This window comes from Schistocerca americana, chromosome 9 (genome assembly GCF_021461395.2).
Source record: "Schistocerca americana isolate TAMUIC-IGC-003095 chromosome 9, iqSchAmer2.1, whole genome shotgun sequence".
NCBI classification, from domain to species: Eukaryota; Metazoa; Arthropoda; class Insecta; order Orthoptera; family Acrididae; genus Schistocerca; species Schistocerca americana.
In genome coordinates, this window is record NC_060127.1 from 10,250,206 (window position 1) to 10,274,299 (window position 24,094).

Here is a 24,094-nt window from a genome sequence, read left to right on the forward strand (position 1 = left end):
GCCCAGCAACCGACTGCCTGCGCGATCTGTCAGAATAATGCTCTTATCACTGTCACTGCAATGGCTGGACCTCTCTCATAATGCGAAAGATGGCCATGATCTCTTGCGATCATCGCCTGAGAAAGTTTCGGTAGCGTTAGGTACACCTGCTATTCGTCGTGTACTCACACCATTCTTCACCTGTAGGAATGGCTTTCTCTGTACTGAAAATAAGTTTGTATAAGAATGAAATTTTAATCAAGATGTCGCTACCTGTTTGGTAGCGTTCAGTCAAAGTGTAACATTTTGAATGCAACAACAAGTTTTCTGTTTCCAGTTACCCCTTTACTCAGTTGTGTTTCTTGGTGTTATATTGCTATTGAATGTGTACGTTTCTTTAAGAATTTTGAGACCTTTCTGTTTACCATGAATGTTGGGCTGACTTGGAGGAAGTCCAAAGTTTTCTCTATGTATATTACTTTGAATGTATTTGCAGTTTCGAATTTTGTGTGTGTGTGTGTGTGTGTGTGTGTGTGTGTGTGTGTGTGTGTTTGTGGTGGTTGATCTTTCAGACATGACTAAAAGAACATACACCACGTATCCAGAATGAGATTTTCACTCTGCAGCGGAGTGTGCGGTGATATGAAGCTTCCTGGCAGATTAAAACTGTGTGCCCGACCGAGACTCGAACTCGGGACCTTTGCCTTTCGCGGGCAAAGTTTGGAAGGTAGGAGACGAGAGGTACTGGCGGAAGTAAAGCTGTGAGGACGGGGCGTGAGTCGTGCTTGGGTAGCTCAGTTGGTAGAGCACTTGTCCGCGAAAGGACAAAGGTCCCGAGTTCGAGTCTCGGTCTGGCACACAGTTTTAATCTGCCAGGAAGTTTCATACACCACGTATGTACAATTCAGGAGAAGATAGTCAATGATTTCTTCACAGCAGATGCACACCAGGCTCGGGAATTGGCGAAATGCCGCGAGTAATGAGGATAATGGGCAAGAGGCACTACGTTAATAGTGTGTGGTCTAAGTTGAGAATTTGGCTCTGACAGGAGGCGTGCTAGGGTAGTCGGTGCAACTGCAGTGACTGCTGTGTCCAGATGGGGCAGTGGTCAGCGCATCTACTTCGTAAGCAGGAGAGCCATGTTGAAATCCCGGTGCTGCATAAATTTTGACCTTTCCCCACTGATTTAAATCAAATGCCGCTCACAGACAATATCTGTAATTCGCTTGTGTCTTAATGCTATAGTTGTAAGAACTGACATTCAAACTCAGCAAAAAGCTCTTCAAAAGTCATAAAGAGGCACACACATTCAATAGTAATAGAACACTCAGAAACATAGCAGAATTTACACAACACGTCAAAAACATAAAAAGTTCCTGATGAAGTCACATTTGCCTAATTTGACATTATTCCTCTATACCAACAGATCCAAAATCACGGATATTTATGCCAAACTACACAAACACAAAAAATTCCTTCCACTCGCACTGGAATCCTCACTCTCACACAACTATTTCACATTCAACAATAAACTCTACAAACAGATAGTCTAGCAACGGTATCAAACCTTTATGGATTGTTAACTCAAATATTTATAAACAATTTACAAAACAAAGATCTGAAACTAACCATCACCTCTCCAAAATGTCATCTACTCCTATTTATATGTAGATGATACTGTCACTTTAATCAATGGCACAAAAGATTGTATCAATGAATGGAACCGATTGTTCAACAGCTCCTGAAAACTAAGTTGACAGTTGAACATCAAGCAGATAACAGCACAAACTTCTTAAATCCTACTATTAGAATGAAGAATTTATCAGAAGCTCACCACAGCACACTGCCATTCACAGCTCCTCCTGTGGCCCCACAGGCTACAAGATGGCTACATTCCACTGTATGATCAGCAGGGCAATCCAGCCACCACTCTCTGAAGATAAATTAACAAGAAATTCAAACAATAAAACAGCCATTCAAAATGACTATAACAACTCCATATGTAAAACACTCAATAACTGCAAAATAATCACAGCACAAAAAACAAATAGAAAATAAGATCTTCCATACAGTCCCACTTCTCGGTAATATTTCATATCACACTGTCAGTGCCTTCAAACGAAAAGGCATAAACATATATTTTACCACCGACAACAAGATTGAGCAACAGTTACTTAATAACACCAACCCAAGAAATCCGCTTCACCATACGGGTGTGTACAAAATTTAATATTTGGCCCAGACACGTAGAAGACTTGACATTAGCTTCAAAGAGCACGTGGCACCACTGAAAAACAAAAAGTACCACACAACAGCAATAGCCACTCAGCTGCATGAAACAAAACACCATGCTAACAACACAAGTATCAACATCCTACATAACCAACCTAAAGCAAAAAAACTAGACATCCTCGAAACACACCGAATATACAAACATCATAGAAAACAACCTGAATCCATCTTAAAGGACAAAAATGACAACAGTTACAGTAGCATTATCTCTGCTTTTAACAGCGGCGTACATTATTAAACTTTCGTTGCACACACACACACACACACACACACACACACACACACACACACATGTCACATTCATATTTACCATGAAAGTAGTGCTGTTACTGTGACATTTTCTAAATTCATTCAGCCAGGCCTCATTCACAAATATACCAACACACCAACAGCTTGTATCATCTGTCAGCTTGAGAACAAATAGTGCACTCTAACACAAAAAATGACGCACAACGAAGAATTTATCCGAATGGGACGGGATGATTTATTCAAGTGAAAAGAGCTTCACAAATTAAGCGAGTCAGTAACGTGTTGGTCCCCCTCTGGCCCATGTGGAAGCAGTTAATCGGTTTGCCATTGATTGACAGGGTTGTTGGATGTCGCCTTGAGGGACATCGTGCCAAATTCTGTCCAATTGGCGCGTTAGATCGTCGAAATCCCGATCTGGTTGGAGGGCCTTCCCATAAAGTTCGAAACGCTCGCAACTGGGGAGCGATCCGGCCATCTTGCTGGCCAAGCTACCGTCTGGCAAGCACGAAGGCAAGCAGCAGAAACTCTCGCCGTGGGCGGGCCGGCATTATATTGCTGATATGTAAGCCCAGGATGGCTTTGCATGAAGGGCAACAAAATGGGACATGGAATATCGTCGACGTACTGCTGCGCTGTAAGGCTGCCACTCTATGAGGTGGAACGGCACCAGAGAGCATCACTCCTGTTCGTCAGGCTGTACAGAGTGTGGTTGTCGAATTGGCAACCGACTGATGTCTGGGACGCCTCCAGTCATGTCTTTGCTGGTCATCGGGGCTTAGTTCGAAGTGGGACCCATCACTGAGGACAATTCTACTTCAGTCAACGAGATTTCAGCCGAAGCCCTCTCACTTCACTAAATCGTCCAATTTTTCTGAAATGGTAATCATTTATTTGCTCATGTACATGACATCTACCGATTTACGTCCCTTTGGTGCGTCGTTTTTTTTGTATTTAGAGTGTATCTTAAAGCATAATCAGTGTTTTACTCCTGCCTTTACTTAGTTATAACATGAACCGGATGTAACGTTAAGAAGCTACAGCTCTGGAAGACTTTGCTCTCATTCAGTCAGTCCTTTCACCATCTCTCTCTCTCTCTCTCTCTCTCTCTCTCTCTCTCTCTCTCTCTCTTCTCCTCTCTCTCCTCTTTCTCATATTTACCATGAACCAATTTAGTTATTTGCACGTTTTCCTTGATATTTTCCAGATGAACAGCTGACCTGCCTAACTTACAAAACTCAATAGACTCAAACAAATAAAACCAACAGTTTGAACACCATGTCAGCCTGATATTTCATGACCTGTTAATATCATGTAGTACTATTATTAAGGGTATTTCTATTTGTATGTCCTTAATTCGGTAACAGAGTATTACTCCAACATTTACTTAGTTATAACACATAAGAAAGCAAATATAAGTTTAACGAACCTACAGCTCTAGCACATCGAAAACTTTTCTCTCATTTTCTCACTCCTTCCATCCTTTATCTCTGAGTCCCAGCCAAAACTGTTATTTGTCTGTAATTTTGCTGCTGTTGGCAACATAATTATTGCACTTAAGACTTTCAACATGTCATAAGATTACATAAAATAGTACGAAATTAAAGATATATGTAAATTTGACAGGGAAGTGTCTGTATACCACTTGAAATATTTACTCCAAAGTATACTTTCGACAACTCAACCAAATATGTCCACAACGCTTTAAGATATACTCTGAACTAATGGTGCTGTTTCGCTAGAAGTTATCTGTATTTTGAAATAGTATTTCTGTTTTGCTATATGTTCTTTGCACCTAGCAGTTTCCAGACACCATCTTTGTTTACAAAGTGTGACAGTTTGTAATGTGATGTGCCGTATTACGCAGAGAAAGGAGCCTGTGACCATTGAAGGTAATACATTTTTGTTGTTTTATTTGCACATCTACATTTACTTTTAGCTTTTAGTCAAAGACCGCCACAGAGCCACGTTGTGAAATAGTGTTTTGTTTCTCCACTAGACAGTGCCACAGGTTACGCTTAAGCCATATCACAAAACACTTCTTCTTCCCCCTCTATAGTTGCAGCCTCAGCTGCCTATTTAATAATCAAGGGGCCAACAATTACTTAAACGTGTGGAAGCATCTGCTATCACTTAGGATGCGCCGTTTTATTTCCGTTGACATGGAATTTGTGTTGTTCATATTAGAGCCCAAATAGTCAAAGTTCTGCACATGTTCAAAATTGAAACCTTCTGCTGATGGTCTATCCAATTTATTATTTTCCTTCCTGGTGGAATCCATGTACTTAGTCTTCGTTTCGTTTATAGAAAGGTCTCTAGGTCCTGTGGGTCCTTTCAGCTGACTTACTGTCCTCTCTAGTGATACCCTTCTTCTATTAATAAATGCTACACCACCAGCATATGCGCCTATCTGAGTCGACCTTGTGCCTATGTAACCAGATATCTGAAGCTTCCACATGCTTCAAAAGTATTCTAGAGAGTGCGTCCCCTTGTGTGACTCCTTTACTAATGCTAAACAAATTGCTGAGTTCTCCATCCACGCGGACTGCAGCCTTGGAACCAGCCTATGTTGTTTGAATAAGTGAGTCATACTTCGATGGTATACCAAGTAGCAAATCAATTAGCATTTGTGCTCTGTCTGCACTATCAAAGGCCTGCATGAAGTGTACATAGAGGTTATGTAGCTCAGTGTTGTACTCATATACCTTTTCATGTATTTACCTCAACACAAATATCTGGTCTGTTGTTGACCTATTAGACCGAAATCCACATTAATACTCTCCCAGAATCTCCTCTGCATATGGTGCTAACTTGTTGTAGATAGTAATAGAGAAGACATATTACAACACACAAACACGTCGAATTGCCGATGATACAACAATTGCAATAAATAGCAAATCAAGTGTAGTCTTAGAAAGATCAGTTAATAAAATATTCGTGGACATTAATCACTGGTTCCTAGCCAATTACTTGTCACTAAACTTTGAAAAAACACACTACATGCAGTTCAGAACTTGTAAGGGGTGTCCCACGAGTATATGCCTAACATACGATGACAAGCAGATAGAAGAAGTGGACAGTGTTAAATTCTTGGGATTACAGCTTCATAATAAATTCAACTTGGAGGAGCACACCACAGAACTGCTGAAGCGTCTTAACAAATCTCTATTTGCAATGCGGATTGTGTCAAACATAGGTGATATAAAAATGAAAAAGCTGGCATACTATGCTTACTTTCATTCCATAATGTCATATGGGGTTATTTTTTGGGGTAATTCATCAAGCCAAGCTAAAGTTTTCCGGGCACAAAAACGTGCAGTAAGAGTTGTATGTGGTTTGAACTCAAGAACGTCCTGCAGAAGCCTGTTTAGGGAACTAGGGCTACTAACTACTGCTTCCCAGTATATTTATTCCTTAATGAAATTTGTTATTAAAAATATATCACTTTTTCAAACCAACAGCTCAATTCATGGAATAAATACTAGAAATAAGAATAATCTTCATAAGGATTTAAAGTCACTTCTGCACCATTTAAGTGCAGTAATGTGTCCATTGTAAATAAGTATTATAGTAGTTGTATTACACGTTTATTACCTTATAAATAAATAAAAAAACTTTTTTATTTTAAATTCAGTGCATTATTATTTGTAAAATGACTCTTTCATATAGCGTTCATTAAAAAATGACGATCATTCCACTTGGGACCTGTGGAATGGTACATTAGCTTATTTCTTTGAGTTGTAAATATTTGTCTTGTATTGTTGTTTTTTGACATGTTCTACATCATGGAGGACCTTTTCACTACGGATCGATTGGAATGAAAGTAAATCTAATCTAATCTAATCTAATCCACCTGATGATGGAGGTTTACATATTTGAAACGCCTCGTGGATATAAATAAACAGTGATTGTCTACAGAAAACTTGTTCTTTCATCTGATATCGATAACAGTCACAGTAAAACCTAACCTAAAATGTTCGCATTTAAATGTAGTACTCTGCATTACTGGCAGCGCTTACCTGCAGGTTGCCCCGGCGGAACTGGAGGAGATCCTGCGCAGCCACCCCTCCATAGAGGAGGCGGCGGTGGTCGGCGTCCGGCACGACAAGTTCGGAGAGGCGCCCAAGGCGTTCGTGGTGCCCAAGAAGGGCGCGCAGGGCAGCCTCCGGCCGGAGGACGTCCTGCAGTTCGTCGACGGCAAGGTAGGCACCTGCCGGTCTCTCTCAGTGTGAGTACCTCCAGGGTTACAGAGCACGATCGTGGGAAATCTAACAGGCGTGCAGGGAACAGACCCAAACCAGTGCACGTAGCAACTCTCCAAGTTTAGCTTTGTAATACGCACCACACTGTAATTGCAGGGGGCAGGCGTGACACAACGTGGCAGGTAGTGGAGTCATGTGTGCGCGAGTTGTGATGGTTCAGCCACGATTTCGTACCAAATACCAGGCGGAAGTTCCAAAGGCAGAACACTCCAAGGATGATACAACACATCCTGCGAGACTGGCTGCTCAAGTGGTGCAAAGAAAGCAAGCCAGGTGGGACGGTCAGTAAGTATGATGGAGCATGTCCAGGAAACATTCGTCAGGATCCTTGAAGAATCCGACGACACGTGCGAGCAGAGAACTGCTGATACTCCGGACAGCAGTGGGTTACCAACCCGACTGTCACCTGCCGTACAGCCTGACAACCAGGAGAGATGATCTGTGGCAGCATTTCATTTCACTTCATAGAACGATCCCCTCCTGAGTGGCACCTTCTAGTCTGCGTGTAGAGCGGTACCGGCTGCTGCTGTTACAGGCACTGACTATGCGGAAGAATAAGCTCCAGTGTTACTTTTGCAATGAATTGCACACTGGAAGAAAACTGTTTTTCACAGAGGTTGGTTTTCAGACGTAAAGTCTCTATTCACATGATAGTAAAAAGTGAATCGTCATAACGTGTCTTTGAGGAGCAGAATGTTCACACAAGACTGTGGAAGACAATCGTGAATCATCTATAGTGTACAGACACATCAAAAAAAAGTTTTGCATCTCCCCGGTTCCCAGAACTCCTGAAGATAGACTGACTGTGGATATTGCATCACAGACACAGTCCCTTTGACTGTTCACAGATGTCACTAGACCCACCCAAAGACGTAAACAACTGTGCACGAGCAGCACCTATTAGACGGAGGGGGCCCGACAGCCGATTAGTTCCAGTCATTCCACCAGGAACCATGCCTAGAAGCTCAATACCGCGGTTGGATCGCGTCCGCATTGTTACTTCGTGCCAGGAAGGGCTCTCAACAAGGAAAGTGTCTAGGCGTCTCGCAGTGAACCAAAGCCATGTTGTTCGGACATGGAGGAGATACAGAGAGACACGAACTGTCGATAACATGCCTCGCTCGGCCACCTAAAGGCTTCTACTGCATTATATGACTTCTACCTACGGATTATGGCTCGGAGGAACCCTGAAAGTAACGCCAAGATTTGAATAATGCTTTCCGTGCAGCCACAGGACGTCGTGTTACAACTCAAACTGTGCCGCAATAGCCTGCATGATGCGTAACTTCACTCCCGACGTCCATGGCGAGGTCCATCTTTGCAATCACAACAACATGCAGCGCGGTACAGATGGGCCCAACACCATGCCGAATGGACCGCTCAAGATTGGCGTCACGTTTTCTTCACCGATGAGAGTCGCATATGCCTTCAACCGGACAATCGTCGGAGACGTGTTCGGAGGCAACCCGGTCAGGCTGAACGCCTTAAGCACACTGTCCAGCGAGTGCAGCAAGGTGGAGGTTCCCTGATGTTTTGGGGTGGCATTATGTGGCGCCGACGTACGCCGCTGGTGGTCGTGGAAGGTGCCGTAACGGCTGTACAATACATGAATGCCATCCTCTGACTGATAATGCAACCATATCGGCAGCATACTGGTGAGGCATTCGTCTTCATGGATAACAATTCGCGCCCCCATCGTGCACATCTTGTGAATGACGTCCTTCAGAATAATGACATCGCTCGACTAGAGTGGCCAGCTTGTTCTCCACACATGCCTGGGATAGACTGAAGAGGGCTGTTTATGGACGACGTGACTCACCAACCACTCTGAGGGATCTACGCCGAATCGACTTTGAGGAGTGGGACAATCTGGACCAACAATGCCTTGATGAACTTGTGGATAGTATTCACGACGAATACAGGCACGCAACAATGCAATAGGACGTGCTACTCGGTATTAGAGGTACTGGTGTGTACAGCAATCTGGACCACAACCTCCGAAGGTCTGGCTGTATGGTGGTGCAACATGCAATGTGTGGATTTGATGAGCAATAAAAAGAGCGGAAATGATGTTTATGTTGATCTCTGCTCTAATTTTCTGTACAGGTTCCAAAAGTCTCGGAACCGAGGTGATGCAAAACCGTTTTTGATGTCTGTATTTTGTGCCACGTTCTCTTCAAGTATTAATGGACCATGTTTCTTTGCAGAGAAAACTGTGACTGCTTTTGTGTACCTGGACATGCTACGGCAATGTCTTATGCCACAGTTAAAGAAAGATCGTGGAGACTTAATTTTGTAACAAGACAATGCTGCACCACATTTTGTATGAGACATTCGTGTCCTGTTCACTGGCCTACACAGTCAGCTGACTTACTCGTAACTCTATGTGATATCTCCTCATGAGATTACGTCAAAGATCGTGTGCTACTTAATTTGGAAGAGTTGCGAGAAAGGATAATTGATGAAGGGACTGATTTTGACCATAACGTGTTGGAACGAGTGTGGCATTAGTTTTACTATCGTATTGAGGTTTTCCTCATGACAAACAGTACGCATATGAGTAACTACAACGTGGCCAGCCCGGCTAGCCGTGGAGCCTAACGCACTGCTTCCCGAGTGGGATGGGGTGCCGGTCCGCGGCACGAATCCGCCCGGCGGAGTAGTGTCGAGGTCCGGTATGCAGGCCAGCCTGTGGATGGTTATTAAGGCGGTTTTCCATCTACCTTAGCGAGTGCGGGTTGGTTCCCCTGATTCCGCCTGAGTTACACTATGTCGGCTATTGCTGTGCCAACACCGTCTCCATATACGCATACACCATAATTACTCTACCATGCAGACGTTGGGGTTACACTCGTCTGGACTGAGACGTTCCCGGGAATTGGGGGGGGGGGGGGGGAGGGGGCTGGGGTCCGAACCGCACAATAACCCTGGGTTCGGTGTGGGGCGGCGGTGGGGTGAGTGGACTGCTGTAGCCTGTTGTGGGGTTGTGAATTACTGAGGGCTACGGCAGGGACGAAACCTCTCCGACTTTTCTAGATCCGCAGTTCAATACATACACACACAAGTGGCCCATCGGGACCATCCGACCGCCGTGTCATCCTCAGCGCAGGATGCGGATAGGAGGGCCGTGTGGTCAGCACAGTGCTCTCCCGGTCGTTATGATGGTATTCTTGACCGAAGCAGCTACTATTCGGTCGAGTAGCTCCTCAATTGGAATCACGAGGCTGAGTGCACATACCTATAAAGTGAACTAAATACTTGGAGAGATGCGCTATGCACCGATATGTGCCTAATGTCTATATGTCTTGTAGTGTTTGTTGGTCAGCTTCTGAAACTCTGGAGGTGCTTATGAATATCGCTGGAGATATAGCCCTTATTCCAGGCACTAACGTCATAACTCCAGTGTAATGTTGTATACATCATTCAGCTTGGGTGAGGCAACGCTTTTCAGGGGCCTAATTAAAAATTCCCTGTTAAAACTGCTTTTACCGACGCAAACTCCTTTATTGGGGGGTATTGCGCTGGTATTGTTCTTTCCGTTTTGGCCACTTTTCCTTTCCCGTGCACCTATGCTTTTAACTTGAGAATGACGTCCAAATGGTGGTGATCGCATAGAAGGCGTACACACGCTACGATTTGCAGAGAATGTATTAGAGAGGTTCAACACATACCCGTCGACAAGCAGTTGCGCTGTGGCAGACACATAGCCGTTTGGAGTGTGATGCACGAGGAGAGAAGGCATCCACTCCATTTTCAGAATCCACAGGCGCTGACAGCCCAGGATTTTGCTCCACATATGGAGTTCTGGCAGTGGTGTTTGCAGCACTGGGATACAAAGCCTCATTACACTGCGCATGTTTCGTTCATAGATGAGGCGTCCCTCAACCATGATGGCGTGTTAAACGCTCGCAGTTGACGTATTCGGACGGAAGAGAACCTCCACGCCACCCAACAGCGAGGTCGTCGAGAAAAGCATTTGGCTAGCGAGATACATGATTGCGTGTTTGGCCCATACATGCTCCATCCTCGGCTTACAGGCGATAGCTGCGTAATGACAAGTGCTGCCGGATTTACTGGAAGAGGTGGCACTTGCAGTCCGTCGAATACGTGGTTCCAGCCAAATGGGGCACTAACACCAATCTATCTTCCAGAATCGGACAGATGATTGAGTATTGCTGGATTGGTTAAGGTGGCCCTTAAGTTGACCGCCTCCGTCACCAACCCACTGGACGCTTTCTTGCGGAATAATCTGAAGAAAGTAGTGTATGTTCAGTCTTCCCTGTTTGTATAGATGGGTCACTTTGGGCAGCTAAGCGACCCGCCAACGTCAATAAAGAGGACGGGTACAGACTTCTGGCGTCTTGGCTGCCAGCAGGAAGAGCGCTACGCAACCGCAGCTCAGAGGAAGGACGGAAGGCTGGCTTTAACTTTCCGTCGACATCGAGGTCATTAGAGACGGAGCACAGACTCGGGTTATGTCAAGGGCGGGGAACGAAATCGACTGTGCCCTTCCAAGGGAATCAACGCTGCATATGGCAGTTCATACGAAGCAACCCACACAGGCGCGCGGGAGACATTAGGGGCCTTTGGTACCTGGAGTACTCGAACGACTCAGACGGCTCTGGGAAGCAAGTAAACAGCGCTACGTCACAACTTCCACCCGTTTCCCGTTCGCCCATTTCTACCAGTGGCATGCAATAAAGCAAACACCTGTCCTTCTCACCTTCAATAGAGTTCGACATCAGTCTCTTTCGCCAGTAAATAAGAACCAAACTTTTCTCGTTCAGTAGTTAGCAATAAGACAACCTGAGGAAGGACACTTGCAATAGTGGCCGAAACGTTGGAAACACACAGAAAATGCGGTCAGAGACCCAGAAGAATTATACTGAATGAAGATGACAGTCATTCCCCTCCGACTTCCCCACCGACCGTACTCACGATACTTGACTCCAAGCCGGCCGGTGTTGTCGAGCGGTTCTAGGAGCTTCAGTGTGGAACCGCGCGACCGCTACGGTTGCAGGTTCGGATCTTGCTTCGGGCATGTATGTGTGTGCTGTCCTTAGGTTAGTTAGGTTTAAGTAGTTCTAAGTTCTAGGGGACTGATGACCACAAGTGTTAAGTCCCATAGTGCTTAGAGCCATTTGAACCATTTTTGAACTTGACTCCATGTTGCATTTTCCTCTTCCCCAAGGGAAATGAGCAAATATTTCACGCAGTGAAGGAGACTCAAGTGAAACCGCAGAAATCACTTAACACCGAGACGAAGAAAGGCTTCCGGAATGCATTTGAGAAATGGCAGGAGCGTTGAGGCCTGTATATGCGTCCCCACAGGGACTATTGTGCAGGTCACGGTGCAAAATAACATCTAGGTAACATGTAATCGCTTTAATTAATATATTTCGGGAGCTTTTGGATATTGCGCAGAAACTGAATGCTTCTCCACCGTCTCTGACGCCGCAGCTCAACACTTTTTCACTTTGCTTATTTCCATTCCACCATCTCTTACTGTGTCATATCTGTTCAGGTGTCTCGGGATTCTATCTTACCTTCCCTGCACACATACCTCGTCCCGCGATTTGTTATTGGCAATACTGACTAGCTCAGAAGAAACTCCGACATTCATTCAGTGAACACCAGACACGAAATAAAAGTGTAAACGTAGGCTTCCACGGCCGTTGTCACAGTCAATAAAATTCTTCTGGGTTTGAGGCTGCATTGTCATCTGTAAAATTCCGACGTTTCGGCGACTGTTGCAAGGCGCCTTCCTCAGGGTGTATTGCCAACTGCTGAATGAGCACTAGTTTGGATACTTATATACTATGGAGGAGTGCTGTCACTGGATGTGAGGGCGAGGAGGAAGGGTATTAGGAGTTCGTTTTATTGGTCTTTGCATTGCGTGTTGTCATTGGCGGAAATGGGCGTTTTCCACTGGAGTTTCCTTTAGTGCTTGCCGTTGGTGGAAATCGGCAAATAGGAGACTGAGCGACGTAGCGTTGTTTACTAACTGCCCAGTATCGACCAGGCGGCGTCAGCGCTCTGTGTACCCCCCCCCCCCCCCCCCCACCGCTGTGGCCTATCGCGCGCCTGTTGCTCTGCGAGAGCTGTCCTTCCGCAAAGCTGTCACAGCTGACAGACACGACGCTGGAAGTCGGTACCCGTCTTCTCTGTTCATGTTGCCGGGTCGCTTGGCTATTTCTACAGCCTCTCTAATCTTCCTCCTCACTCTAAACGGCTGTTACGCCAGTACGCGGGCCTCTCGAAATTCGATCTTCATTCTGCGCTGTTCCTGATGTTCTGCCATCGCTGATTTGTTGTATTGTTTGAGGCGGATACATCTCTCGTGTTCAGTTAACCTTGTGCTTATTGGACGCCCAGTCTCACCTGCATACACCAGTCGACATTCGCACCCAATTTCATAACCTCCGGCGGCGTGAAACTTGTCAATTGTATCTTTCGCTGAGCCGTGAATGTCTTTTATTTTGTTGTTGCTACGAAAAATCGTCTTAATGCCTGCCCGACAGAGAATTTTTCCCAGACGTTCGGTAACCCCTTGTATATATGGCAGCATGACGGTGTTCTGTGCTTCGTTCTGCATTTCCCCGTTGCCCTCCTCTGTAGGATGGCAAGAACTATGCCCCTTACATGAAGTGATTAAGGATCACCTAACTCACGTTGAGCGAACAGTAGGGCTGAACAAAAATGACTGACAAGGCACAATGCATCTTGTAGAGGGTATAGTATGGACGTATTGGAATAATTAATGTCGGGTGATGGTTTTAAAGTAATTCACACGACATGAAAACTTTGTGGAAACGAGTCGATTTACTGGATGCTAGTTTACCCCAGGGAAGTATTTAGAGTTGAACGTGACCGGCTGGGGAACAGCGGAGGGAAGCGACAATAGGCAGCTTAGGGTGGCTCAAGCTCTGATAAAGTGGTAACGAGGCGCGGCCTCCAGCTGCCTTAAGATGAGTGACTGTGAGTTGGTGGTTGATCCCATGCTGCTGTACCGGGGAGCAGACAGAGAACTTGTATGCCTGTTGATAAATGTCTGTCATCCCATTTTCAGTGAAACATGAGAGAAAGCCACGCAAAGCTACAGTGGAGAGGTCAACAAAGGTGAAAATATGCATGTTCGTGACTATAGCAACTTCACGCTGAATTCACGGTCCGCAGAGGTTGAAGTAAATCAGGTGAAGAGCGACAGAATGAAATACGCTGGCCTCCGATGGGAATGTAGGACCAAGGAATTTGAAGTACTCTCCTGGGAGTCAGAATTCCAGAAAAATTGGTGTTTGTGCAGATGCTAACCTTGATGGGTGGCCTGGCAGGAGCTAAATAGCAGAAGTTGAGAGGAAGGGAAATTTTGTGGGAATTTGTTCACTTCCCAGAACAGGCATTGGTCGGCGCTGGGAAGCGACTCATAATTAACGTGACTTGTGCTGCAATTGACGTAAGTGATTTTGCTGGAGGGGAAACCGAGGCGAAGAGTGGACTGTGAGAAGTCTCCGTAGAGGTTTTCTGTTCCCAGCTTGCCTAGAGTGCGGACGTGGCGTTCTTTACTCAGCTTGCCTGAGAAAGAGTGAGCATCTCTGCAGTTTAGGACAGCAAATGGAACGATTGAGCTTGGAGATAGGAAGTTTTGGTTCAGTTATGTATTGAGCAAGATAGCTAGGAGTCAATAGATGAGCGCAGCCTTGCAGCACCATGAGGTCGGCCGACGTCCGCACAACGACGACGCCCTGCCACGCTGTACTCAGTGATATTGCGCCCGCTCCGGCCACTGATTAATTTGTTGGATCACGTCGGCAAAGATTCCACGAGGGTTTCATAGGCCGCGTATTGTAGAATTCTTCTCGCACTTCGCATTACGCCTGGGTCAATCGTTGGAATTACTTTTGATTTATCGCGCTTTACTCCACGCAAACGCAATTTATTACCACTGCCTGTTAGGAGAGTCATGTAATGTGATGATGGAAGGTTGGGAGTTAAATTTGTGCTAGTCGACTGCATCTGTTTTCAATCAAGCAGTTGAAATCCCAAGTCACTTTCTTAATTAATTTTATGTTCAACATTTGCATCTCGTGTTCAATAGCTGAATATAACATCAATGTGTACCCCTTTTTAATTAAAAGGGATCAATTGTGAACCAATTAATGTCAACACTGCCACCGCAGTTCAATCAGGAGTCACAAGGCCTTTTTACTTTCTTTGCGTTATCTGACATTGCGGCAGTTTTGCACTCTCTGTTGATCTGTTAGTCAATTAGTCTGGAGTGAACACACGCCAAAACCAGATAAGTGACGGATGGGGTGTTACACCTCCTTCGGCGCCATGGTTTTGTGTATCATCATCATGTCGTAGCCATTAGCTCCAAAAATGGACCCGAGGTTCCGTAGTTCAGCTTCTAGATTCTGTTCATCAATGATCCTGTAGACTCTCTTAGTTAAAGGTTGCAGGGCCGAATTCTTTTGCGTAGGATGGTGGTGGGGGGATGCATGCAGGTACCTGTCCGTATTGGTGGGCTTCTTATAAACTCTGTGTCCAAGCTTCCCCTCTGGCTTACAGTCAACTTCTGTGTCGAGAAAAGGCAATACCCCGGTCTTTTCTATCTCCATGACGAAGTGAATTTTGCAGTGCTGCTGGTTGAGATGTTCTTGAAAGTTCCGAAGCTCTTCTTCTCCGTGTGACCAGATAACAAAGGTGTCATCAACATATCGTAGCCAGCATTCTGGCCGTAATGGTGCGTACTGGAGTGCTGTTTCGTCGAATGGTTGCATAAAAATGTCTGCTGCGGCCGGCGAAAGAGGGGAACCCATAGCTACACCGTCCGTCGGCTCATAAAAATCCCCTTTCCACCTGAAATAGGTGGTCGTCAAACAGTGACGGAGTAGCTCGCAGAGATCAGGTGCCATGCGTTCCTCTACGACGCTCATGGTGGCCCGCCACGGGTACATTCCTGAACATTCACGTCAAAACCGACCGTCTGATCCGTATCCGATACACGCTTTTCTTTCAAAAGTGCTATAAAATGGGTGGAGTCCTTGACGTATGAATCTGCGTGTCTCACTAAACGTCTAAGCTTCGGAGCCAATTCTTTCGCTAATTTGTAGGTCGGAGAGTTAGTACTACTCACTATCGGCCTTAAAGGAAAGGCTTCTTTATGGATCTTTGGTACACCATATATTCTTGGTGCCTGTGGCACTTGTGGAATGAGTCTTCGGGTCGTGTCAAAATTTATCCTGGTTTGCTTCAGCAGCGCTTGCGTCGGTTTCATTATCTTGGCCGTCGAATCTGCCTTAAGTTTATGGCAAATGGGTTGTTTCAAAAGATCCTCCATACACTTGTCGTAATCTACTGTGTCCAACATTACGGTGGCATTTCCCTTGTCCGCCTGTATTACCACTATCTGAGGTTGTTCTTCAGCTCCTCGATGGCATGACGTTCCTCCTTACTGATGTTTTGCTTCGGAGGCTTTGCTTGAGCCAAGACTGTTTCTTGTCGGATCTTCTCTGCTTCTGGTTGTGGTAGATGACGAACCGAGGCCTCCACTGATTCGATAATGTCTTCTTTCGGTACTAGTTTTGGTGCGATCCCTTTGGCCAAAAGTTTTGTGGCTGCACCGCTCGAGGTGTGGCTGGAGAGGTTAACCACTGTTCGTCGCGTGTCCAGAATCAGTCCTTCATCTGTTGTTTTCCGTCGCAATTTGTCGAACTTCGTCACCTGGCGACTAATGATACTTTCACTTGACCTTGTGGCTTGTTGGAAGGCTAACCTGTCGACCTTCTGCCAGTCATCCCCATCGAGTTTCCCACTCAGAAAGAGGTGGAGTTGACACAGTTTTATGTTGTTCTCGTCGAGACTACCAAGAATTTAGCGGATCCTTTCCCGCAACAAAGCTATGCTAGCCTGTGCACAGGTATTCCTGGCCTTGTACGGTTTTATGTGGGACGTCAGCGGTAAAAATGTTGGTACTACATTGGCATCCCTGCATCTCTTCAGGAACGCAAGTTCATTCAGCAGTTTATCTCTTTTAAGTCTCAGTGATTCGAGCTGCCCGATGTTCGTGTAGATCTCAAAAAAAAAAAAAATGGTTCAAATGGCTCTGAGCACTATGGGACTCAAGTGCTGAGGTTATTAGTCCCCTAGAACTTAGAACTAGTTAAACCTAACTAACCTAAGGACATCACAAACATCCATGCCCGAGGCAGGATTCGAACCTGCGACCGTAGCGGTCTTGCGGTTCCAGACTGCAGCGCCTTTAACCGCACGGCCACTTCGGCCGGCTGTAGATCTCCTTCCCATACAGGCTCGTTAGATGTAAACGTAGGCTTCCGCGGTCGTTGTCACAGGCAATAAAATTCTTCTGGTTTACATGAATAGAGAAGACGGGTACCGACTTCCAGCGTCATGGTTGCCAGCTGTGACAACTTTGCGGAAGGACAGCTCTCGCAGAGCAACAGGTGCGCGATAGGCCACAGCGGTGGGGGGTACACAGAGCGCTGACGCCGCCTGGTCGATACTGGGCAGTTAGTAAACAACGCTACGCTGTAGTCGCCGCTCAGTCTCCTATTCGCCGATCTCCTCCAATGGCAAGCACTAAAGGAAACTCCAGTGGAAAACACCCATTTCCGCCAATGACAACACCAATGACCAATGACCAATAAAACGAACTCCTAATACCCTTCCTCCTCACCCTCACATCCAATGACAGCACCCCTCCATAGTATACAAGTATCCAAACTAGTGCTCATTCAGCAGTTAGCAATACACCCCGAGGAAGGCGCCGTGCAACAGTCGCCGAAACGTCGGAATTTTACAGATGACAATGAGGCCTCAAACCCAGAAGAATTTTATTGACTGTGACAGAAAAAAAAGGGATTTGCACTTGCATAACACTTCCTTAAGCATTGTGCACCACAAAAATGCAAACGAACTTCATCTCCATGACAATGCGAAGCCTCATACAAGTCTGCGGGCCCCAGACGAGCTCAAAAAACTTCGTTGGACTGTTCTCCCTCGTCCACCCTACAGCCCGGATCTCGCAAATTCCATCTGTTTGGTCCAATCGAGGATGCACTCCTCGGAAAGAGGTACCTGTATGATGGGGAGGCTACTGATGCAGCGACACGTCGGCCCCGACGTCGACCAGTGGAGTGGTACCAGGCCATCCCAGTCAGGTGGCGTAAGGCCGTCGCACTGAGCGGAGACAATGTTGGAAATTGTGGTGTTGTGGGCTGAAGACTGTGGAATAACGTGGTGCACTGGAATCTCGAATAAAGCCAAACTGCTTTCGGATAAAACGTGTTGCAGTACTTGCTGGACACCCTACGTAGGTATCACTGACCAAACTCTGAAATACGTCGGCGTGTATGATTTTCAAAGCTCCCGTGTGCTGTTGCAGGTTGTGGAGTACAAGAGGCTGGCGGGTGGCGTGGAGTTTGTGGACGCCATTCCCAAGAATCCCTCCGGGAAGCTGCTGCGGCGAGTTCTGAGGCAGCAGGCGCAGTGAACTGCGAGACGGGCAGACGATGGCAGCCACACCACGAAACAACCGCTATGGCGGCGGAACGGGCGCACGGCAGCTCTCTCCAGAGGTCACGCAGGGTTTCACAAGTGGGACTTGTGTATTTGTACGCGATTGTTCACCTTCCAGCCTACGGGAATTGTAAATAACTTTCCGTCTGTACGAGCATACAGAAAATAAACGCCAAATGCTTTCTTGCCTATATTAATGAATTCTTTTATTGTTCCTCTAACCTTTGGTGCCGCCTCAATAGGTTAAGGACTGGACATGGTTGCTGTAGCTACTTCAGGTACAAATGGGGCTGGATCAGTTCACCAGTGTGTGAATGTAATCAAGAAGAGCAGACAATTGAACATTTAGTCCGACGCTGTCCACTTCATTCATACCCTGGAATTCCCGATGACGTGTTCACTCTCACACCCAGCTTAATTAACTGGTTGAAAAACACGGACTTGAAGGTTTAATCTTGTCTAATATCATATGCATATTGTATAAAATCATCTGCATTATATCAACTGTTTATTGTATAAAATCACCATACGATTAAATAAACAAATCGTTTCTCTGTAAAATAATTGCACATTTAACGGTAAGCGACAAAGAAATTGTGTTTTTATTCTTCCGCTAGTATCATATGTTATGAACCAGTTTTCGTCTTACTAACCCATCACCAGGCAACAACAGATGAGTGGTAGCATCCGTCTTGTTTGGAACTGGGATTACGATGTTCTACTTTTAGGGGGGCGGAGGGGGGAGGAGGGAAGCGGAATTTATACCTTGATTTGCTCCATATCCCTGAGGTTCTTTTGCTTGATCCAATCTACTGAACACGAAAAAAGAAAGGAGAACCATAAACTCGGCCACTTCGACCGATCTTCAGATTCAGATGTGATTATCGTGACTGTTGTTTAACTTCTGTTCTCTTTATGTTAGTGAACGTAGGGACTTGTGTGAAAGAATTACATACGAACTACTGCAATACAGTTCCTTAAATGCAGAGGAAGTAATGGAAAAATGTAGGTGGTCAAAGTTAGCGTCTTGGGGATACATATTTTCCAGTACATTTGGAAATGATTGTTAAACGTATCTGCTACCCGCGGCTTATCATTTTATAGCTCTTCCATTTACATTAATATTGATGTTACCCTGTTCTGTAGTTCGTTGTTCTGTCTCGCCTTTTACTACGTACCCAGACGTTCAGTGAATCCGCAGATCCGGGTACTTGGGACAGGGACCCACAGAAACCCAAACACCAGGTGCTCCGATCTGCTAAGACCAGAAAACGGTGCCAGTACACCAGTCTTCACAACAAGAACTAGTTCAGATCCTTAACGTATATATACTCGTTCATGTTATGATATATAGCCAGCAATTATCCGAAATGTCACCAGTCCCGCGCAACTGCTACGGTCGTAGGTTCGAATCCTGCCTCGGGCATGGATGTGTGTGATGTCCTTAGGTTAGTTAGGTTTAAGTAGTTCTAAGTTCTAGGGGACTGATGACCTCAGATGTTAAGTCCCATAGTGCTCAGAGCCATTTTTTTTTGTCACCAGTCACTCTCATCTCAGTACCAAACCAGCAAGAGTGATCGCAAAACCATACAAACAATGTAAACAGCGTGGACCTCATCTCCACCAGTGTACAAAATTTCGGTAGGGAACCATAAAAATTAGATATAAGTGCATTGGACAACCACGCACATATGACAGACTTAGCATAAGTCTCAGCCATTAACTTGTAACCATTCATGCCCATCTCACCCACCAAGACGGTGAACATGAACACCACAGAACGACTGCGTCAAAGTAGAAGAAACAGGTCTCACTGCCATCATTGTATCCGTGTGCCTAAATTGCCTACTATACACGTTAATTAAGTAAAAGTAGATCTACAGGAAACCACGACACTCGTAGGAATGAATGGCTCGAAACGAGTGATGAATCACGCGGTACGACAATCACAATCCGATGGAAGACGTGGATTTGAGGAGTTCCTGGAGAACGGTATCTGTGATCGTATGCAGTACCAACCGTGGGGCAAGAAGGTAGTCTTGTAATGGTTCATATGCATCTACATGGATACTCTGCAAATCACATTTAAGTGCCTGGCAGAGGTTCCATGGAACCACCTTCACAATTCTCTATTATTCCAATCTCGTATAGCGTGCGGAAAGAATGAACACCTATATCCTTCCGTACGAGCTCTGATTTCCTTTATTTTATCGTGGTGATCGTTCCTCCCTAAGTAGATAAGCGTCAACAAAATATTTTCTCATTCGGAGGAGAAAGTTGGTGATTGGAATTTCGTGAGATGATTCCCCCGCAACGAAAAACGCCTTTGTTTTAACGATGCCCACCCCAGATCCTGTATCATTTCAGTGACAGACTGCCGGCCGTGGTGGCCGCGCGGTTCTAGGCGCTTCAGTCCGGAACCGCACGACTGCTACGGTCGCAGGTTCGAATCCTGCCTCGGGCATGGGTGTGTGTGATGTCCTTAGGTTAGTTTGGCTTAAATAGTTCTAAGTTCTAGGGCCAGAGCCATTTGAACCATTTGAAGTGACATTCTCTCCCATATTTCGCGATAATACAAAACGTGCTGCCCTTCTTTGAACTTTTTCGATGTACTCCGTCAATCCTATCTGCGACGGATGCCAGGATGGACAAGCGTAGTGTAGGCAGTCTCCTTAGTAGGTCTGTAACATTTTCTAAGTGTCCTGCCAGTAAAACGCAGTCTCTGGTTAGCCCTCCCCAATACATTTCCTATGTGTTCCTTCCAATTTAAGTTGTTCGTAATTGTAACTCCCGGGTATTTAGTTGACTTTACGGCTTTTAGATTAGACTCGTGTATAGTGTAACCAAAGTTTAACGAGTTCCTTTTAGCACTCATGTGGATGACCTCACACTTTTCGTTATTTAGGGTCAACTGCCAACTTTCGCACCATTCAGGTATCTTTTCTAAATCGTTTTGCAATTTGTTTTGATCTTCTGATGACTTTATTAGTCGATAAACGACAGCGTCATCTTCAAACCACCGAAGACGGCTGCTGAGATTGTCTCCCAAATCGCTTACATAGATAAGGGACAGCAAAGGGCCTATAACACTACCTTGGGGAACGCCACAAATCACTTCCGTTTTACTCGATGACTTTCCGTCATTTACCACGAAGTGTGGCCTCTCTGACAGGAAATCGCAAATCCAGTCACATAACTGAGACGATATTCCATAAGCACGCAACTTCACTACAAGCCGCAAATCCAGAAATACGGAATCAATATGAAATGCTTTGTCAATAGCACTCAACACTTCATGCGAGTAAAGAGCTAGTTGGATTTCACAAAAACGATGTTTCTAAACCCACGTTGACTGTGTGTCAATAGACCGTTTTCTTCGAGGTAATTCATAATGTTCGAACACAATACATGTTCCAAAATTTTGCTGCATATCGACGTTAACGATGTGTTGTTGTTGTTGTGGTCTTCAGTCCTGAGACTGGTTTGATGCAGCTCTCCATGCTACTCTATCCTGTGCAAGCTTCTTCATCTCCCAGTACCTACTGCAACCTACATCCTTCTGAATCTGCTTGGTGTATTCATCTCTTGGTCTCCCTCTACGATTTTTACCCTCCACGCTGCCCTCCAATACTAAATTGGAGATCCCTTGATGCCTCAGAACATGTCCTACCAACCGATCCCTTTTTCTAGTCAAGTTATGCCACAAACTCCTCCCCAATCCTATTCAGTACCTCCTCATTAGTTATGTTATCTACCCATCTAATCTTCAGCATTCTTCTGTAGCACCACATTTCGAAAGCTTCTATTCTCTTCTTGTCCAAACTATTTATCGTCCATGTTTCACTTCCATACATGGCTACACTCCATACAAATACTTTCAGAAACGACTTACTGACACTTAAATCTATACTCGATATTAACAAATTTCTCTTCTTCAGAAACGCTTTCCTTCCCATTGCCAGTCTACATTTTATATCCTCTCTACTTCGACCATCATCAGTTATTTTGCTCCCCAAATAGCAAAACTCCTTTACTACTTTAAGTGTCTCATTTCCTAATCTAATTCCCTCAGAATTCCATTATCCTCGTTTTGCTTTTGTTGATGTTCATCTTATACCCTCCTTTCAAGACACTTTCATTCCGTTCAACTGCTCTTCCAAGTCCTTTGCTGTCTCTGACAGAGTTACAATGTCATCGGCGAACCTCAAAGTTTTTATTTCTTCTCCATGGATTTTAATACCTACTCCGAATTTTTCTGTTGTTTCCTTTACTGCTTGCTCAATATACAAATTGAATAACATTGGGGAGAGGCCGTTAACGATATGGGCCTGTAAATAAGTAGATACTTCCTATTACCTTTCTTGAGTATTGGTGTGACCTGTGCAACTTTCCAGTCTTTGGGTACGGGTCTTTCTTCGAGCAAACTGTTGTATATGTTTGTTAAGTATGGAGCTAATGCATCAGCGTACTCTGAAGGGTGTTTTCTGTGTTTGGGTGTGGTCTCTTTGGAATGATTAAGGGAAGGCTAAATGCAGGATAGGTATGGACGCGTTCTACGGCACTGTGTAGTGTGTACAGTAGAGGAGCCGTTCAGAGGCGATGATTGATCGGATCAGCGTGACAGTCCACCCTGTCATAAAGGGGCACCTGTGACTTGTGGACAATAACATCCTTGAAATGGACTTGGCTGCCCAAGCTCCCGACCTAAACCCAATGGAATTCCTTTCAGACAAGTCGGACCGCCGAATTTGCTCCAGACGACGGCGTCAGACGTTACTACCTTCCGCGGTGTCGGCTGTTGAGGAAGAATGGATTGCCTTTCCTCCACAGACAATGAGACGTCTCACTGAAAATATCTGCAGCAGAGATCAAACCGTCATAAAGATGGAGGGTGGACACACTCCATATTAATCTCCACTAACAGGTGTCAGGATGCCTTTGATCATATTCGTTTTGTTACAACAGCTAGTGGTGTACCGTGGTACAGCAGCACGGGGAAAGCAATTGACAGTGTTTACAAAGTGACAATCATTGAACTATTTGAAGAAAACGTAAATTAGTTACAAACTACGGCGTGCACACACTTTATCAACATCTAAACGTAACTATAGATGTTCGGATTTAGGTTATGACATGTTCGATGTTCAAGTCAATTTATTGTTCGATTCAATTTAGTGTTACGTTTTAATAAAGTCATATTTGCATTAGTGGTGCACTGTGATGCGTTTCCGCGCACTTTTTGACGAGAGGAAGTGGGTTACCGAATAAAAAATACAGGGTGCTCTCTAACAAGGGAACCTCCCCATCGCACCCCCCTCAGATTTAGTTATAAGTTGGCACAGTGGATAGGCCTTGAAAAACTGAACACAGATCAATCGAGAAAACAGGAAGAAGTTGTGTGGAACTGTGAAAAAATAAGCAAAATATACAAACTGAGTAGTTCATGCGAAGATATGCAACATCAAGGACACTTGGCACGCAGGAGCGCCGTGGTCTCGTGGTAACGTGAGCAGCTGCGGAACGAAAGGTCCTTGGTTCGAATCTTCCATCGAGTGAAGTGTTTAATTTTTTATTTTCAGTTTATGTGACAAACTCATATGTTTTCATCACTTTTTTGGGAGTGATTATCACATCCACAAGAAAACCTAAATCGGGCATGGTAGAAGAATCTTTTTACCCATTCGCCAAGTGTACAAGTTAGGTGGGTCGACATCATATTCCTGTTATGTGACGCACATGCCGTCACCAGTGTCGTATAGAATACATAAGATGTGTTT

The 24,094-nt window shown here is 45.2% G+C and overlaps 1 protein-coding gene across 1 annotated transcript in view; it reads left to right on the forward strand.

Moving 5' to 3' along the window:
• LOC124551133 (4-coumarate--CoA ligase 3-like) overlaps window positions 1–18,514 on the forward strand; it is a 104,351-nt gene extending 85,837 nt beyond the window's left edge. The window contains exons 9-10 of the mRNA XM_047126095.1: window positions 6,543–6,719; window positions 18,184–18,514. Of these exons, the coding sequence (XP_046982051.1) occupies window positions 6,543–6,719; window positions 18,184–18,291 (285 nt within the window). The 3' untranslated portion in view covers window positions 18,292–18,514. The remainder of the gene's footprint in view (window positions 1–6,542; window positions 6,720–18,183) is intronic.
• Window positions 18,515–24,094: the final 5,580 nt, after the last annotated feature.